At 40.0% G+C, this 14,388-nt stretch overlaps 1 protein-coding gene across 2 annotated transcripts in view; it reads left to right on the top strand.

Moving 5' to 3' along the window:
• Window positions 1-5,291: 5,291 nt before the first annotated feature.
• TCEA1 (transcription elongation factor A1) overlaps window positions 5,292-14,388 on the top strand; it is a 28,188-nt gene continuing 19,091 nt past the window's right edge. The window contains exons 1-2 of one of the 2 annotated variants that reach the window (XM_054817421.1): window positions 5,292-5,567; window positions 11,755-11,817. In XM_054817421.1, coding sequence (XP_054673396.1) covers window positions 5,499-5,567; window positions 11,755-11,817 — 132 coding nt within the window. In that variant the 5' untranslated portion in view covers window positions 5,292-5,498. The remainder of the gene's footprint in view (window positions 5,568-11,754; window positions 11,818-14,388) is intronic. The other variant, XM_054817420.1, reaches the window with a different exon arrangement.

Genomic DNA, 14,388 nt, shown 5'->3' on the forward strand with positions numbered 1-14,388 from the left:
TGGAGTATACTGCACTTCATTGAAATCATTAGGATGCATCTTTTATGTAGAGGTGCTATTTGTGTTGATGGATATGACTGAGAACAAACTTTAAGATGTTAATGAAGCCATATGTACAAGGCCTGTGTATCTTAAATTTTATAAAGAAATACTGAACGCTTACTCTTTGTGTTATGAAGTATAAGCCATTTATATTTAATATAAACATCTAAGATCTAATTTACTTAGTTTACTCATTTTATTTATGATAAATCTTGGCTTTGGAAATTATTGCTGTAGTAAGGAAAATATAAAATCTTTCCATTTTTATCATTGTGAAATAAATTTCAGTCAGCGTTTGGGCAAGTACTAGAGACTCTTTCTGTACTTGTCAAGCTTTCATGTGCTGTGAAACAGGCATCTTAGAGGCTTCTTGCAAAAGTATTGCATGGTGATGTATGCATGATGCTATAATACAAAGGAACGATGATTTGTAGTTACTGAAAAGAAAAGATCACTTACTAATTTATGTTTTGCTACCTTGTTGAGTGAATGCTAAGTATGATTTGATTTTTTTTTTGTAGTTTGGGTAAATTTTATTTTAACTTATTTTCTTGGAATTTGCAATAATTTTGAAGGATGGAGGAAATGAAAATATTTTGTAGTAGCTTTATTCTAGGACACTAAAGAACCAAAGTCTTCTCACTGTATAGTGCTACGTCTTTCTCTGGGGGTTCTGCGGTGTTGAGGAGCCTTTGAAGTAATACTAGGTTTGGCATACATAGCACTTAACATATTTGTTAAAGAAGCAGTTTACAGGTCAGGGATTACATGTCCTTTTTAGGTTAACTCTTAATATTTGAGGCTGCTCAGTGGTGTATGTAGTGTGGGGCACTAGAGAAAACTTGAGAGTATCTGGGAGGAGATGCTGAGAGGGAATGGGTTGTGCATGTAGTAAAGGTGGTCTTTCCCCCTCAAGCAGGTTAAAGCAACTAAAAGGCCGTTTGTCTCCATAGACTGCAATGTTTAAAAGTCAGTGTGGAGTAGTTAGGAAGTTCACGAACGTATGGAAATGCACGATAGATGCAGTGCTGTATGTGAATGTATTGTGGCAACTTAAGGGTATAAGAATAGCTAGTAACAATAAAGATGCAATACTATACAGAGTAATTTGTCAGCTTATATTTTATGAAAAACTTCTTGAGTAATGTTCAGTTTCTATTTACTTTCAGCCCTGGCATCCCTGAGTAGATAACTGTGAGGAGAAACGTTGCCTAGAATTAGCATAGTAAAAAAAAATTACAGTGTACTGTTGAATTAAACTTCATCAAATATAGTATGAGACCGCTGGTGTGAGGGAAGAAGGTGACTCTCAAGAAGTTTTCAGAATGTCTGTTGGTTAACTTGGAAATGGGATTCTTTGAAGAATAATAGTTGTAAACAGATTTTTTTTTTTTCCCCCCTCCCCCTTTTCATTGCTTCCCACTCTTACGTTACCACTGTTTGCCTTTGGGATAACAGATTTTGTTAATTCTCTTTGAGTGAAACAAGTGCCTTTGATGTAGCTGATTAAAGCTAATTTAAACGAAGTACTTGGATAATTGAATGGCCATCCATTAAGTAAATCAGTAGATAATGGTTTTCTTTTAGTTCCAATTACTAGAAAAGAGCAACCCATTGCCTCCTTTTTCTTTGCAAAACTTGTAAAACTTCAAACCTCTAGCCAGTTTGCTGAGGTGTAGTGAACCTTGCTTCAGGCATCCAAGTGGGAGGTTTAGCTTCTCTGTGTGGAGAAGGTAGACTTCCCTCAGGAGTCGTTCAAGGGGGTTTTTTGGGGTGGGGGGTTTTTTTGTTTTTGTTTTTTTGAAAAAAAGGCTCCTTGTCTGCATTAACAGATGGAGCAGATGGTGTCAAAGTTGGAGTCTGAATGTTCCGTGGTTGTGAATATGAGCATACTCTTAAAAGTAGCTTCTTCTTGAAATCATTTGCTAGCTATGTCATAGTATTTAAAATTATTTGGGGAGGATCTTTAAAAGCCTTGAATATTTTCAGGTTTTGTACAAAAAATAAGTAGAAGTTGCCTCAGAATAGAGAATTCTAATAATGTGACCGTAATAAACCAAAACATTTTCTTAAATATGTTTTATATTTAAATGCCTCCAGTTACTGCTTCTGAGTTGAAAAAAAGTGAAGACATTTTGAAAACAAAGTTAGTAACATACTGCAAACACTAGAATTTGAAATCATACTTGGTCTAACTTCAGGCCCTACCATTATAATCTAGAGCTAGTGTGAGGAAATAAATAAAAATCCCCAACAACCCATCTGTTGAATAACCATGGAAACAACTAAGCAAGATGCACACTACTGTTTCAGAAATTTTTTAGGAAAGTCTTGCCCTTATGAGGAATTGGAACTTCCGTTTGCTACAGCTGTATCTGTGGTTGGACTGACCTCCTTCCCCTGCAAAGGTCGAGGATCACTTGGCCGATTCAGACCAATGGAAATTCTGTTTTGGTACACCTAAGTTGTTGTTACACTGGGCTCAAATAAAGAGGAGAGACATAATGGCTATAACTCGTGGTTACACAAAACCTGTTGGAATGCTGTGAATTTTCTGTTTCACGTAGTTGTGTTAACACTTGATTAGAGGACCTTTTTCCATATGGAATGTTAGTCCTGAAAACAGGATTTTAAGTGCCTTTGACAGGAGTTCAGAGATCCTTCACTACAAATTTTGTGTGTGCTACTGTTTGCCCCCCCCCCCCAAAAATCTCAAGATGCTGTCTCATATCAATAATTAATAAAAAATCTAGAACATTTCATACATGCAGTCTCTTAGGAGAGCCATCTCTGCCTGGTAAGTCTTAGCATTATGGAAGGTCCTGTGGTCCACCAAATGACAGGCTCTTTGCTGCACCAAGTGTTCCATACCTTTTAGAAAATGTTGCAAAAGAACAGTGAGAATATGCTGTAACAGATAAACACAGTGCAATAAATAATGTGTTATTCCTTCTTTCTGATGGGTTTATTCAGGACAAAGAAGCTAAACAGAAAGGAAAAGATTGCATATTTTAACTTTTGTTTGATCTCTTTTCCCTCTCCTACCGTTCTTTGGACTTCCAGTTGTGTGTTATAGAAGAGATGGATGCTGTGCAAAGCTGCTTGGTTTAGAACAACCAGGGAGTATGTTGTGTATTTCTTTGCAATAAAGAATTGCTGTCTGGAGGATGATAGAGGTGTTAATGTAGAGTCTGGTTAGTACTGGTTCAGTTAACTGAGTATCATTCTGATATTTTAACCTACAGTACAAATAATGTGAGCTGTAGTTTGTTTTCTTTTAATGCATCCATTTGCAAAAAAGGATATGCATTACCATCTGGTTAGTCTTTGATTTCCCTACTGAAATATTTCTCTGATGGGACTTTTATTAGTTTAGATGGTAAACAAATGTGATGTGCTTTCCCCTACAGTCCTGCAGCAGGGCTTTTATAAGTGCTATATAGCATTTAATTTACAATTATAATTTCTTTGCCTGATACATTTTGGATGTTAATAGATATCATCTCCATTTGTTAACTCTTTCCATGCAGTTCCAACCAAGAAGGTGTTGAATTGTAATTTTTAAAGAAATTAATACTGGGAGACTTCATTCCAGCAGTTGAATGTGTTCAAACTAACCGTGCTGACTGATTTGAGATTTCTAGTTTTCTGATAGCATTATCCCTGAACTAACTTGCACCTACTGTAGAACATGTACAAGCTTGTTTACCATATAGTGTAGCAATACCTCTCAGCTGCTAAACACACTGTGTGCTTTTTTTATCATTGATGTGGTTGTGGGGAAAATTATGATAAATTTAATATGAGATTAGCATCTTATTTGGGTTGATCATTACAGGTACTAGGTTACTGCATCTAGACAAAATGGAATTTTACTTGAACTGGCACAATTCCTTAAATGTTGCGGTGAGCACTGCTATTTTATTTTTTTTCTCCCCAAAAGCTGTCCCTTCTTTTCCTTAAGGAATCATTTCTTTGTTGGTTTTGGTTGGTTCCCCACCCCCTCCCTTGGGCAGAACAAACAACCTGCAGACAAAGTTTCTGTATGCTTGTCCAGTTCATGGCCCAGATCTAACCTGCAGGAAGACTCTATCTAGCTCCAAAATAAGTTTAACTGCTTCTAATATAGCTGTGTACACGCAGGCCTTCCAGCTGGCAGGTGCTGCGACCATTGTGTGCATTGAGCATGACGTAGAAGTGCCTGAACACCACCTGTCTCGTATGTTTTGAAGCCATATAGAAAGTCTTGCTGCAAAGTACACAACATACAAGCACAGCGGCAGTTTGTGCTGTAATCGCTTCCTTGAGTCTTGTTTCAAGGAAAATGCTTATCTCACCTGTTCTCCAAAATATACATATTTTACAGTCCTCAGTTTAAAACTCGGGCATCTACACCATTAGACTGCTTACTAATAATAGATTCCAGAAGGATGTATAAGCGCTGTCCTGGATCTTAGTAAGGGATAATCTTTGTGCAATCTTTCTGTAAGCTTCAGGTATGCTTCTCAGTTTCTTGAAGTAAATGGTTTAATGATGCTGTTCTTTTCAATAACGAATCACAGTAACAAGCCATATAACTCGATGAACAGAATTCCATTGATACTATAAACTTGTCCCATGGGAATACGTACAAGATTTAGACTAGTCTTAAGACTCAGAAGCACTGTAGTACATTGCATTGGCCAAGTATCACACTGTAAAACCTTATCTCCATCTCTGTTGGACTAACTCTAAACTTGTAAATCCCGAATTTGCTCTAAAATTGCGATTTGAAATCCTCACTCCATTTTATACAAAAATAACTCTTTAGGGATAGACTTTTAAAAAAAAAGAAACCTCCACAACTTCTCAGTTACAGGGAAATGGGGATTTTCCACCCATTTGAACCTAACAAAACCAAGGGTCTACTGTAATTCTGAGCCTTCTGACCGCTGAAGAAAAGCTTGAAAACAGGGAGCGAATTCCCGGTGCCGTGTTTCGCAGTGCATCGCGCGTGTGCGAGCAGGACAGCACGCTAACGAGCTGTGAGCGGGTGATACAGTGTAAGAAGTCAAACCATTTAATTGTACTTCTGTTGAGTTTTGTGCATATTTTTGGGGGTGTGTGGGGAGGTGTGTGCAAGACTCACCCACGCAGCCTTCCTCCCCCCCCCCGCCCCCACGCCGGGCGCCCACGGCTCCCGCTGCCGTGCAGCCCCGCCCCCGCGCCAATGGTCTCGGCCTGCCGCAGCGCTGCCTGGCTCTTGTGGCCGGCGCTCGACGCGCGCTGCCTGGCGCCGCCGCTCTGGCTGCTGGGTCGGGGCGCTGCGCCGCGGCCTGCCCCCGCTCCTGCCCGCAGAGTTCGGCGGCGGCCCCGGGAGCTTCCCGCGCCCCGAGGGCAGGGCAGGGCACGGGGGGCTGCTCCGTGAGCTTCAGCTCCCACGCGCCGCGCCGGACCCCGCTCGGGCCGCTGCAGCCATGACCACGGAGGACGAGATCATCCGCATCGCCAAGAAGATGGACAAGATGGTGCAGAAGAAGAACGCGGTGAGCGGGGGCGGGACGGGACGGGAGGCGGCTCGGCGGCACGGAGCCGAACCAAAACACCGCGGGCCCCGGCCGGCCCCGCGCTCCCTCCTCCTAGCGGGCCCGGGGCCGTCGCCCTTCCCGCCGCGCTGCGCCGGGGGCCCTTCACCCGCGTCTCTCTGTCTCTCCCCCCCGCTGCCTGGCGGCCTCGGCGGCTTCCTCGCCGCCCCGCGCGGCTGGCGGGGTACGGCGGCTCCCCCCGCACCGCCCCGCAGCGAGACGACGTGGAGCCGCCGGCCGGCGCGGCCCGCCCGCTGCGGGGGGGGGCTCTGGCCCTGCCAGCCGGCCCTCCCCGGCGGATCGCCCCGGCCGCTCTCCGCAGCGCCGGCCGGCGGCGGGTAGGGAGCGGCGCCTCCGCCCGCTCCAGCGCGGCTTCGAGCCATGGGGAGGTTCCTGCCCGGGCACCGGACCCTGGCTCCGAACGGCGTTTCCCCCTCCGCTTCCCATTCATTACAGTCGCGATATGGGCCTCGCTCGAGAGCTGAAGCGATGTGGGAAGCCCCGTCAGCTAGAGGAGGGTGCCCGCAGGGGTGGTTCTCCTTTAGATAGCTGGTTTTCGCTTTCAGGTGTGAAGGTTAGAGTTTTACGTGGGGTGTGCAAACTAAAATATGAACGAAGAACTCTAATCCTGCTTCAGCAGGGTGGCCAGAGGTGTGTGGGCAAACTTCTGAAACAGGTGGGGGATGTAAGCCACTTTTTTTTTCTTCTTTTAACCTGAAACAAAGTATGAGTATCACTTTAACTGTGTTTATTAATTTGGGGAATAACTTCTGCCTCAGAATGGAGGTAGGATATAGTTAGGTACAATTCAGTTAACAGTTTAAGCGTTATTCTCACGTACGCCCTTGATATAGAACTTACTTAGATAACATGCAACATCTATACTAACCCATACAAAAACATCAAAATAAGTAAAATCAGAGTGTGCAGCAACAGCCAAATACCTGGGTATGGCTACACATAAAATAGCATACAAGTAAATTGTAAACTGTTTACTACTTCTTTATCAGGTGGGTACATTTTTATTCTCTTGTAATTTGTGTGATTGCTGCTCTTCCTGCAAGCTACTATTTTAGTACATAAAGTTAAGGGGTTTTTCTGTGTGTTATGATAGTGCATTAAATGCTCAGTGTTGGTGACAGTTCAGAACTGGGTGGTGTGCAATTTCAGTTCAGAGAAGTCTTTTTTTTTCTTGGTGTTTAAGATAACAGAAATTACAAACAACATTTTTTTAATAAGATTTGAATTTTTATAGAAATACTGATTGCATTAAACCAGTGAAATTTGCTTCGTTCAGAATCCAAACAAATTCCTTGCAAGTACCCACAGGTCATGCTTCAGTGTGTTTCAAAATCCTTGATGTTCAATAATATTGTATGGTTTAACTCTGATACTTTCGAACCCTCTGATGATTCAGTGTGGAGACTGGAGCCTTGTCTAGCGGAAAGAGTTTTTTACAACCAACGTTTATTCATTTGATTTTTTTTTCGCTTTTTGTCCCCTTCCTCTTTATTTCTATTTCCCCATGCTTTTCAGCACAAAATAATTCACTGTCCTGACTCTAAAATTGAAGTAGTGGCTCTTTCCTATGAGGTGTTGAAAGGGTGAAAACATGCAGACTGTGAAATGTTTAAATATTGTGGTAATGAGAATGATAAAGCACAGTCAATTCAGTTTTATTTGGAAGACTTCTGATGATTGATAGGAAGAAAATGGCAACTCCCAGGTGATATGGCAATGACTGTTGACACTGAGGAGCATCACTGCAGCGATCCCAGAGATGCTCCTGGTGACTACAGTGTATTTCTCTGTGATCTGGGAGGCTTAGGAGTTTGGATGTAATTCCTAGCAGCAGCTGGGGACATGCATTCATGCTGTAGCATGTGTAACCTAATTAACTTTCAAAGCTCCAGGGAGCGGTGCAGTGTCAGAGCTGGGGTCAGCATGGACCTGATGTGGCCAAACGCAGCACACACAGCTGGGCCAGGCTGTGCCTGGCTGGAGCCAGCGCCCGGGTCTTCATCTTCATCCCTGTCCCAGGAGCGAGAATGTGGGCAGCACCAGAAGCAGTTGCGCTTTTGTACTTTGTTGGAACAGAGCTCGTTCGTTCCAACTCGTTACTGCACACAAGTGCTCTGTTGTTAGATGCTGTCTCAAAAAGCTTCTAAGGCTGAGGGCTTGAGCTGCCTTTGTGGCCAATAGCAGAGATCTGAGTTTATCCAGAGCGCGTGTGTGTACTGTGATAAAAGCCCTTAGTTTTATGATAGGGGAGGACTTTGTGTTTTTCTTACTAGTCTTTGTCGTGGATAAGGCATTTCTTTAATTGCACAGTGATTTCCTACCCAATCCTGCCCTGCAGTTAAAATGCTAACTTGAGCAAAATTATTAAGATCATTTCTGTGAAGAGGTACTTCGTTGTCTCACAACCATGAAGCTGACTTGAGAAATGCATTCTTACATAAGTACCCACTGGATAACGATGCTCCTGGCAATCCCTTGTATTCCTTTCTCCATTTTCACTCAAGAACAGGTATTTGGTGTATGTCTTCGAATGAGAATGATTTATTGAAACCCATCAATAAAGGAAAAAAAAAAAGCTTTGATACTTTTTCCACTTTGAAGTTGTCAGGACTCAGATGGCAAGAGGTGCTTCATCTCTCACATAGAAGGTGACTCTGTGACTTGTGGCAAAGTGCTGTTTGGCATTTCTTTTGATGACTTGAAAAGGCAGGCTGTGCAGACACCGTTCCTGAGTCAGACTCTTGGTGATTTGCCTCGACTAAGGATTTAATTGTAGCTGTGCAGATTTCATAACTATTTTAGTGAAGTGATATATGCAGTTCTTTTGTTTTAATGCAGTGCTGTATTTAATATACTGTGAGATACATATTTCTGCTGTTACCTCAAATATTGGTTGCATGTTCGAAATAGATATTACTCCTCCTTCAGAATAACTGTGGTTGGATCAAAACACATGTAGTGCCTTCCTTATAGCCTTTGTTGTACGTAAGTACACTTTTATTAAGCTGCTGTAATGAATAGGTACAAAAAATAAGGTTGCACCCATGGATTAAAAAAATCAAGAACAGTTGAGTAAGCTTAGAGAAGAAAATGTGAAATTGTCCATGTTGTTAAATGTTTGCTCCCTTAAGTAGAAACAAGATAACTGTATAGCTCTGCTGTCTTCAGAAATGTACTCCATTTTCTATCACCTGAAGCATAGATTTAAAATATGAATATAGAACATCAGTCTGGTGCTATGATCTGGTCAACTTAGAGAAGCTGAGAGGAGTAAGCTACTAAATCTGTATGAAGCTAACTTCTGTTATTTCAAGTAACGAGGTAAACTGGAAGTTAGCCAGCCTAGTGGAACACGGCATTGCCTTTCATTTCATATAAAATTATAGAAATGCCTTTAAAAGGTAATGTTCTTAATGATTGAGTTTTTGGGGGTTTTGTTGTTTTTGGTTTTTTTTTTGAAACAGAGAAGCCTTGCTTTAGAAAAATAGGAATTATAAGTTTTACTGTGCAACTTCCACTCTGGTTTCGAGGAAAAGAGGGTATTTACTTTATGCTAAGAAAAATGGTTATGAAAAACTGTTTAGTTGCTGTGAGTTTAAACTCAATTTAATTTTAAATCATCTAAATCTTGATACTCTTAATACAGCTGGTTAGAGAAGAGCGAAGGCTTAGAAAGCATTAGTGCATTAGAAATTTTGGTAATTTGGTACAGAAAACAGCGTGAAATATAGGTAACATCTGTGTAGAGAGCACCTGGAGTTTTGTACTTGTTCCATGGTTTGTTACTCTCCTATGTATCAAGTTACTAGTTTTAGAAAATATTTAGACTGGGAATACTAAAGTTGTTTTGACATGTACAATTGGAAAGGGATTTTACAGAGGCAAAGAAATTTTGACTAGACTATTTCTAAGATGAGGTGAAAAGAGTGCTACTTTGCATTGCAGTATCATTGTTATGCTGAAATTGCAGACTAAATAACCTGTGTTTATTTTGAAATCACACACTGTGTACAGTTTGCTAATAACTTAATTGGTTTGGAGGTAAATGTTACTGGATTGTATTTTTGAAAATGGCACATTGACTTTTGTCATTCGTTTTGTTTTGGCTCAGAAAATTTTCTTGGATTTGATTTTGTTTTGTAGTAGCAAAGATAATTAACTTGCTTTACTTGGATCTGTGTTTGCACAGAAGAAACCACACTTATGGCTGTTTAGAGAAAGAAATGGTTTAGTATGCAAAGTCAATTTAGCACCTGAAAACAGCATGACGTTTCCCAGTCTTGCATCATTGCTGCTAAAATTCTATGGTTAAAACTGGAGAAGTTTTGTATATCATGAACAAAAGCTGAATAAGACTTTTTGCTTTCATGACAAAACAGTAAAACTTTAATTTTATAAGTGAATTGGGTTTATGTGAGCTGGGATGTAGTGAAATGTTTGGTTTTAGAGGCTTCTTTCATGTCAGATGTGTTTAAAAAACAGAGGTTGCAGCAGACATTTGAAAGCGTCCAAAGCTGTGCCTGTTTGGATGTGACACAGAAGTTCCACTTTCATCTTCCACAGCCTCTTGGTGGTTATTTTATGTGCTATCTTTAGTAGTTAAATTGTAATCTCCTGCTGCATCTGCAGGTTTACAAGAGTTTCCTTGCAACAGGTGTCATATTTATTAGAAGTTGATTAGGGAGAATTTAAAAATAAAAGCAAGCAAAATGCATATTAAACAAAGTAGGATGAGTTGAGATAGAGGTAAGGAAAGAGAAGAAAATCAGCATTCCTAAGATCTGCAAGATGGAAATTTTGTGGGGTTTATTTTAAGGAAAAAAAAAAAGAAAAGAAGGGGGGAAGATAATGGACTTAGCCTGGTAGTGTGGCCTCTTACATCTGAAGGTGGTTGCCTTCTTGCCGTTCATGGCTCTCAGGTTCAGAACCATAGGCGCTTGAATAACAGCACAGTCATCTCAGCTTTTAGGACGTTGCTGTAGTCTGACAACCCCTGTGCACAGGAAGAAGCAAATGGTGCAGAGCTTTACTGAAGCAGAGGTTGTAAATCATCAAGCATGTAGAAGTTGAAGTAAATAACAGAGCTCACGTGTATGAAAACTTTTTAAGTAAGGCCACCGTTGCCAAGGAATGAATTGTTAGTCAGAGTAGATGTGTATAGAGTTTATTAATGCCTAACAGTACAATCTCTGGAATTAACTCATTTATCTAGCAAGTCACTGCTTTCACAGTATTGGCTTGTACCTTTCCTTGTGATCTTAGCAAGGGAAAAGGAAAAAAGAAAAAGCCATGACAGCTGAATAATAAACAAGTTCAGATGTTAGAGCACGTCAGGATGTGCTGTGGCTTCTAGTTTGGAATATGTAGATGCTTGGCCAACCTGGTGTAGGCAGAAGAATGTTGTCTGCACTTATCTGTGCAGCCTAAGCTATGTATTTCATTGAATTAATATTTAAACTTGAAAGCAAGTCTTGCTCAGGTTTTTTTAATTTGACCATTTGTTGTTAGACAAACTCACAAAGTTGTCTTTTTCTATTGGGGAAACTATAGCTGTGTGTCTAGTGAAATAGTGTAGTCTATGATCACAGTTTTTAAACCAGTAATTATTTCTGGCTTTATCACACCACCGCAAATACAGTTAAGAAGGTTGGCTATATATGTTTTACATGTATATATGCACTAGTGATGGACTACGCAGAGCTTCTCAACTCCCAAGTTCTTGTGCTAAAACAGGCGAGGTTGTTCTGAACTGAAAATTGCTGGTGTTGTCTGGCTTGTTTCTGATGCTGTTAAGTGAAGTACCCTTGAGGCTGTTTTCTTGAGGATGTGTCTTGGTTAAGTAGTAATTGATAGAATGCTTCAACTGGAATTTGAATTATATGGGTTAAAACTTCTCTAGTCTTTGAGTGAATACTTTGATTTCTGAGTTAAGGCCTGTTAATGCTGAGTGTTTGTGTAGCAGAACATTCCTTGTCCTAGGGTTGTTCTGTCGATAAATTGGGAACTGATGGTTTGAATCCAATCTGGGACCTTGAAGGCAGATAAGAGTATGTTGTTGATGTTTTATTTAAAGTACCTGATTGCTACTAAATTGACATTTTTCTTTTTTTTTCTTTCTCATTTGCAGGCTGGAGCTCTTGATTTATTGAAGGAGCTTAAGAATATTCCCATGACCCTTGAGTTGTTGCAGGTATGATTTTTCTTATTGTTGTTATGTTGCAGATATTAACTCCATAATGATGAAGCTAACAAATTTGGAAGAAGATTGCACTATTAAAGTAGATTCCTACGTAGAAACTTCTTGAAGAATTGGTGTTATTACAGGGTAACCAGTCTTATTTCACCTTGATTTAGGGCACTTATTTTAAGTGTATTCTTCCAGTAGCAAGCTCTTAAAGTTTATCTTTCTGTTTAAGTTGAAAATAGTGAATATCATCATGGACAAAGGGAAAGAGCTGCTTATAAAGTTACCTTACATATAATCTTAGGTTCTTACTAATACAAATATGATGTGTTTCCTTCCTTCTGAAGGAGAACGCACCCAGTTACAGCTGATACCTTCTTTTTTTATGTAGTTAGTTCTGGTTTGGGATTGTAAGTGAGGAGAAGCACAATTCATACCTTCAGGCAAGTTGTATTTGACCATTTCCTTCCCCTGCCCCCAACTCTGAGTAGTGTATTTCTTAAGGTAATCATAATACTACTCCTCTCCCCTTTTACTCCCCTGGGCAGGAGTGATGGTATGATACAGTCTCTCTCACTTGCATGCATGCTGTCTCTAATTTTGCTTATATCTACATCTCTGACATAGTATTTTGTATATTATTTATAAATTCTTTCACAAAGTAACTCAGTGAACTTTATTTGCATGTCAAGTTTCAGAGTTTGTCATGTAATTCATCAATGAACAACTTTTGTTCCAAAGTAACTAAATTTTTTCCTATCTCTGCAAATTTTCCAAATGGCAGAGGTAAGTGTAAGCTGACTTGCTGTGGTAGCCACCTAAATTGGAAGAGACCGAAAAGTAACTTTTTTCTAAGTGACAATTAATGGTCACAGATACAGAATTAGCTATAAAGTTCAAATCTTAAGTGTCAGTAACAATGTCATACTTGACATATGCATCCTGTATATTTGCAGTATGCGCTTAGTATGTTATTACTAATACTGTTTCTGATAGAAAACAGGAATTTGAAAGTGTCACCTTCACGTGTGAATGAGCATGGCTGATATGATGCTGCAACCTTCTCTTCTATATCCAACCTCCTTCCTTAAAAAAAAAAAAAACCCAAACCAAAACCGCACTGAAAAAAAACCCTCTCAAGCCCCAAAACAACAACAAAACCCAGAAAAAACCCTCTGTTAACCTGATTCTTTTGAGTTCTTTCTGTGGATCTTAATACTTGTGTATATTTGTGTAATAATATTTTTTTGCCTTTGGAATGAAAAATCTCTCTGGAAGTGCTCTGGAAATTCTGTGAATGTTGTTATGCAAACCTGTTTTGCTTAGTGTGACGAATGAGACAAGAAGGAGAAGCTTTACACAGGACAGCAGAACAATTTTACCCTTAGACTGTGAGGATCTGAAGAATGTACAAGTAGATAACTTTTTTTTTGTTGCAATGAAAACCTTAGTAATGTTATCAACAGAGGAGGACTCTTAATCTTGCTAAGTACAAACAAACTCAACTGTCTGCCTTTTAGGGCACTTGTGTGACCCTGAATTAATTTGTATAGGGTTGCATATTAATTCTGTCCTGTTTTCTGTCCTACTTGAAAGAAGCTTATTTATTCCTATCCATACAATAAGTGCCTGTTTTAAGAGTGAAATAATATTTGCAGTAGAAGATTGTTTTTAATCTGTATTCGGGCAGGCACCAGATGAGTTTGTAAAGAAAATTTCTCTGTGTTACAGTAGGTCTAAAGGGATCAGGTATTTTAGCATACTCTTGTGTAGTAGATGGACTGTAGCTTAGTTAAGAAGTTTTTCTTAAGTATCCACTGCTGTATTCAAAACAGTTTTGCTGCATAAGATTGCATTTAGGAACATGTTTAGACTAAAATTTACATTATTTTTGTTGAAAGTTTTATAAATATGTTAAATCTGCTGTAAATTTTCTGTTAGTCTCCCAAATTTGCTTAAGCACTGAAGGACTCAAAGCAATAGTTGAAATGCAAAGTAATTGTACGTGTGGCTTTGGTAGCGGATCATTAGTGTGCTAATGTCAAGAAGGGCAATGATCATGAGAAGGTGGGTGCGATAACTTCCTCTATGTGGATTGAGATATCTATTGATGTGTTTGAACTGATGAAATGCAGGACGCAACTGAAAAACATACTTCCACACTCATTTTTAAGCAGTTTTGAAAGCTGGCTACATTGAGAAAAGAGCTGCTAGCTGATCAGATAGTTTCATTATTCCTGTGTAATAAGAGAAATGATGATTTTTCCCGTAATGTGACTGTTGCTTCAGTCTGAGCTGGCAAGGTTGTCTGAACAGTTTACAGGTGTGTGGAATGGGAAGGTGCACATCAGTAGTCTGGGCTTGTGCTTGTGTCTGTCTTGCCTGAATTTTGTCAGAGAAAGCTGAAGTGGTTACAGACAATAATACAACTGTGTCATATCTAATGACTTTTGTGTAAGCAAGCTGATCCTTGCTCAGCTAGGCAGGGAGCCAGTGGCCTTCCTCACATGTGATTTATCCGGTGGTCAGAATTGCAAATCTGTTTAGCAGCCACTGCACAGTGTTAAAGGCATTGTG

The sequence above is a fragment of the Grus americana genome, chromosome 2, assembly GCF_028858705.1.
Source record: "Grus americana isolate bGruAme1 chromosome 2, bGruAme1.mat, whole genome shotgun sequence".
Lineage (NCBI taxonomy): Eukaryota > Metazoa > Chordata > Aves > Gruiformes > Gruidae > Grus > Grus americana.